We start from the raw sequence: 5,556 nt of genomic DNA, 5'->3' as shown, positions 1-5,556 counted from the left end.
TGAAGGATTATCATTATCTCATAGTTTCTTACAAAAATAATATGAACTAAAAGTTTAAAAGATATTTTATTTAAAAAAATATAGTCAAATAATCATCAAACGTGTTCACGGATTCAAAGAGAGTGACTATGTCATATATATTGGTTGCTAATGTTCCAATAAAAATTATGTGTCCTAGTACTGTAAGCATGTCTCAAACCCGCTTGAAGCGTGATAGACAAAAACACATGTATTTTCATAATTAAAAAAAAATCACTTATAAAATTTCAAAGACAAAAATATAATTAACCACCAAAATTCTAGTGCCAAACTAACAGTAACAGGTAAACGTAAACTAGAGTGAGACACCTCATTTAATTAACTTCACTCAACATGTTAATTATACATTAGATTGATGACAAGAAACACTTATATATATCCTATATATGAACTTCCCGGATACAAGGCACTCATTTCAGTAACACAAAATATATATAGTAAATTAAGCAATACTAAAGGATAAGATAAACAAAGAAAAGAAAAAAAAAATCCCAAATATCTTCGATTAAGAGGATGAACTTTGAAGAGTTCATTTGTTATTCTTTGGTGGGTGGTGCACTGGTCGATGATAATCAGCAGTGAAAGCCAAGGGTTCACCATTAACCTCATCTGGTGAATAGCTTCTTAGATTTCTTTTGGCTTCTACATTGGAAGCAAACTTGGCCTGCTTAGATTTACTCATAAGTAGCTTTGCATTTGCTTTGTTTAAGTTCCCCTCATCAAATGCAGCCAAGCTTTTCAGCTTTGTAATTTTTGTAACACTAAATGCAATACTTTCCTGTTCAAGAAATTCCCGATATGGTATAGAAGATAAAACTTTCATTAGAGCTCTTAAATGGAAATTAAAGTTGTCCTTTATATTTTGAGGGGTGTTAATTAAGTTATATTTTTGTTAAACATTTACCCTACAATGTGAAATCTCATTCTAACTCAACTTCATCAAACTGATAGATGATTACAACTTTCCATTAATTTATATCAATTGATTAGAACATTAATCAATGTACAATTTTTTAATACTTTCTCCTTACAAGGAGACTAAACATCTCTAATCAAATGACATATAATATGTTTTGATATTAGCTTAAAATGAGAGTTTTTTTTTTTTTAATCGGAAAGTACTATTTATTTTCAGTTTATAAAAGTTCTCAAAATAATAGATCCAACAACAATCTTTAAGATATATATATTTTGATATCATATTAAAATATAAATTTTAAACTTATTTCAACTCTATAGAATTAGTAAGTAAAATGAAAATTATTTTTCACTTATATAATTTATTTTTATTGTATCACTAGTTGATATAAGATGTTTAACAATTTATTCAATAAACTCACTTTTTTCAAATGATGGTTTATACAAAAGAAAATTGACCGAAAACTTACTAAAATGAAAGGACTTTAATTATTAAAAAAAAATCATAAACTAGTTCATATCTTTAAATAATTTCTTTCAAAAAGCTCCCACAGAATGGCATGAAATACGTAAAATGTATATTTAATTACCTTTATATCCGGAAATTCGTTAACAGCAGCACCTTCATTTATCACCTTTTTATGGTCATCATTTTCTGCATTTAATGTTTGATTACGTCTAGAAAGCATGTAATATAAATTAGAAAATATATAGTACACCAAAAGAAAATTAAAGAAATACCTGTAGGGTTCAACCGAGCAGTGGATAGCCAAACAGCACAAAGAAATACAAGCACAACACAAGCAGTGTTCTTCATTAGCACCATGACCATGTCAAAAACTTTTACTACTCTTCCCTTCTGAAGGTATATGTTTGCCTAAAACTCAAATCGTGTAAAAGAGAAATCACTTCAAAAGGGTAACTTTTCATTTATAGCAAGTGAAAAGCCCAAGTCAAATATGAATAATTATATATATATATATATATATATATATATATATATGTATATATTAATTCATTCCAACGAATTCAGCCCAAGTGATAGAATTTAAAGTATTCATACCTCGAAAATCCAAGGGTAACTTTACGTTTATAGAAGCTATCAACAGCTAGTCCTTATTGAACGTTCAAACACTAGTTGTTAATATATAGTATTTATAATGCGTGGCAATTAAAAATGTTTCTCAATCCCGATAATTACAATTTTAATATGAATACCAAATAATAATATGGATAAAAAAATTATTTTTTTTTATAGATATGTCCTTTTTGTTGTTCTTTCAAAATCTTTTGCCAGGAATTTTGATTCACAATTCAAAAATTCATTAAAATAGCCTCTTTTTTTTTTGTGAAATGTATCTAATCATATTATATAATATGTCACTTTAAAATTATTTTTCGATTTAATTGATTAGATACATGAAATATTATCATTAAGCGGCGATGACAAATTTTTTCAAAAAAATTAAAATTTATACAAATTAAAATCAATGGAAAATTATTTGATAGCAAAAAGAAAAGAAAAACATATTCATAAAAATAAAATACACTTTAAGTATAGTACTATTCGTGATATGATAGCAGCATAAAAAAGTGTGTAAAGAAGGTTTGAAAATTCCTATGTGAATCTGTGGTCCAAAGAATGTATAGAACAGTGCCATGAGAGTTTCAGAGAGGCTAAAAACACCACGTTGTGCCACACCATTCTTGGGATAGGAGAGTTCACAAAAGGTTGACAACAAAAGATAGTGTTAATCGTGATAACGTGAAATTCAAGCTATGTGTGTTTTCCGTTTGTCTACCACCATGCAATCAACGAGAAAAAAACTATGTGCTTTCATTTGCCGAGGAACGTACAGTACGTAGAACAATGCGATCTGCACATATTAAAATTCGGACTAGATTTCCCATATGAAAAGAACATGATCTTTTTGCAGTTCAAGGTTTACAACTTTTGTGAAACAACACAAGTTGTTACCAAGTACTAACTACCCATGTTTGATAAAATGAAAACAGAAATGAGAGAAAAAGAAGTAATGAAATAAGTGAACATATATTTTCATAAATCAAAAGTTTGGAAATCATTACAACTTTTTTTAATGTATTTTAGATAAGATTTTTCTTGTTAACAGTTGAAAAATCATTCCTAAAATTTACCATAAACAACTTTTGATTACAATTATAAAAACTAGACAACTGAAATTGATAATAATTCTCTTGCCAAAACCTCAAACCTCAAACTGCTGTTTTATTTTATTTTATTACAATTATAAAAATTATAATGGAGTTTGAACTTAAGAGACTATATATATATATATATATTACTTTAAGTTCTCAACTAAATTGATCTTATAACATAGGTTAAACAATGATTGGTTTAATTATTGAGAGTTAACTTATCGATTATTATAAATAGTTCTGCTAATATAATTATAAGAGAATTTATTTATTTAATTATTGATAATTATCAATAAAACTAATGACCTAGTGAAATGATCACATGGCCGACTCAATCACAAGATTTATAAAATCTTTGATTTAGTCTTTTTCAATAAAAAAATAATTTAATATGCTAATAATTTTATTTATTTTTACTTAAAATTATACTCATTAATTTAAATTAATAAAGATGTTGCCTAGTAGAGACCATTCCCTTAAATACATTGATTATTGTCAAAATTCTTATTATCTAGATATATTAATTCTTTTCAAAATCAGTGCTAAGGTCATTCTCACTCTAAGATTTTCTTTAAGTTTAAAAAGAGTAAACATCTAATTTGGTTTCAAAAAGATGATAAAGGTGACTAATAGGTTTTTGAAATATTTTTTATGGCATCAAAAATCTTAAATTTTAACTCTATTTTGCAAGTTAGTCCTTTTGTTATACTTGTTATTAATTATGTTAGTTTATTGAACAATTAACAATTAAGTATTAGGTTGACACATATTTTTTCCGAGTTGATTATTCTTTCTCTTAATCACCTAATATGGACCATAATGCAAGGTTTTGGTACTTCTTATCAACAACAAACACTTTGTCATATTTAAATACTCTGATCATGAGTATATATCTTGGTTAAAATGGAAGGTTGTTGGATTTCATAAGGTCTCATATAGTTGATTTTTCTTTTTATCTCAATCATCCTTAATTTCTTCATTAATTGTTATGACTATATATAGGTTTAGGATTGTAAATCCTAAATTATTGAATTTGAGATTTAACAAAATGAGGGATTATTTTGAAGATGTCAAGTAAAGATACATCAATTGAATATGAGTGTCTATGCTATGTTTAATGGGAGTGGGTTAGAAGATATAAGTCATTAAAGTGTCACTTTAGTAATTTTTAAATTGAGTTAAAAATTAAACCTTACCTTATCACGTGTCTAAATTTACTTAGTTTGTTATTGCTACATGTCATCTATGAGAGAATATATGCCAACGTGACAATTAACTAAAATTAATGTATAAAATAATTTTATAATTACCTATTAATATGAATTAATGAAATGATGTATCAAATGATTTTTAAAATTTTTAAAAATTTGTAAACTTGATCTACGCATTAAAAACTTTAAATTCAACAGTTGAATCATTGAAATTTAATGTAGAACATGAGTTATTGAACGAAATAAGTTTAGGTAGATTTACTCCTAGAGTAAATAAATCCATCCTTATATATATATATATATATATAATGAACAATAAAAATTACATGAAAATTCAGTTGGTTACATCTAACAAAAAAAAATGGACTTAGCTCCTCATTATCATGAAGAGTACAAAAAAGAAAATAAGATGAATCATGGAAGATGGAGAGGCATAAAGAGAAGATTGAATGTCTTCAAGGAAACCCTAGTAGCACCCAAAGATCCCCCAAATTCATCCTCCATGTAACAATCAAATAAAGCCCTCAATACTTCCAAGAGAAAAGGAAAAAGTGAATAAAAAGTGTCACGTCATAAATATGACGTCTAGCATAGGTTGACCCACACTCGGTGCCAACACCAAGATGCAAAAGAAGAGCTTTCTGTCAAGGCCACACTAGACGTGGGTAGTGTGGTGCCTAGCGTAGGTGTGGAAATGCGTCTCTGCCAAGCTGACACCAAGCGCGGGTAGAGTGGTGCTCGACACTAGCTACTACTCTTCAAGGAAATGCCCTAAAAAAAACTTTTCATTCTTCACTTCCATATATTCACTCTTGTGTGGCTTGCTCTCATTGTACTTCATGATCAAATGTTAGACAAAAAATAGAGATTAGTGGTATAATGAAATGATATTAACTAATATCTAACTACTTATAAAAAATCATTAAAAGGAGGACTAAGCTATTTAAAATCTAAAGAAGAGTTAATTTTGTTAATGTAAATGATCGATAATTATAAGTAAAAATTAACATTATCATATGACAGAGATAAGGCTTAAGCCTTGTGCTATCTTTATATGTCAAGCTATGATAGAATGTGACATCAAGAATTTTAGATTAGGGTTGTTATATATGTTTAGTTATAACTTTTCTTTAGGATCTTTTGTTAGCCATGAATTGTGTAAAGGCTTTATGTTGATTGTTGTTTTTTATTTTATTTTTTTTCTTTTATC

General features: G+C 27.4%; 1 protein-coding gene across 1 annotated transcript; it reads right to left on the bottom strand.

Annotated features, from left to right (window-relative positions):
• Nucleotides 1–340: 340 nt before the first annotated feature.
• RGF2 (root meristem growth factor-like protein) lies at nucleotides 341–1,929 on the bottom strand. The gene is made up of 3 exons (XM_029275050.2): nucleotides 1,699–1,929; nucleotides 1,548–1,612; nucleotides 341–817 (listed from the first exon to the last, which is right to left on the bottom strand). Exons 1-3 carry the CDS (start codon nucleotides 1,787–1,789, stop codon nucleotides 569–571), a joined length of 405 nt encoding a protein of 134 aa, XP_029130883.1. The 5' UTR covers nucleotides 1,790–1,929; the 3' UTR covers nucleotides 341–568.
• Nucleotides 1,930–5,556: the final 3,627 nt, after the last annotated feature.

The sequence above is a fragment of the Cajanus cajan genome, chromosome 11, assembly GCF_000230855.2.
Source record: "Cajanus cajan strain Asha chromosome 11, NIPB_CcT2T_4, whole genome shotgun sequence".
In the NCBI taxonomy this organism is placed as follows: Eukaryota; Viridiplantae; Streptophyta; class Magnoliopsida; order Fabales; family Fabaceae; genus Cajanus; species Cajanus cajan.
The sequence above is the reverse complement of the archived record's forward strand: the minus strand, read 5'-3'. Positions and strand labels throughout refer to the sequence as shown.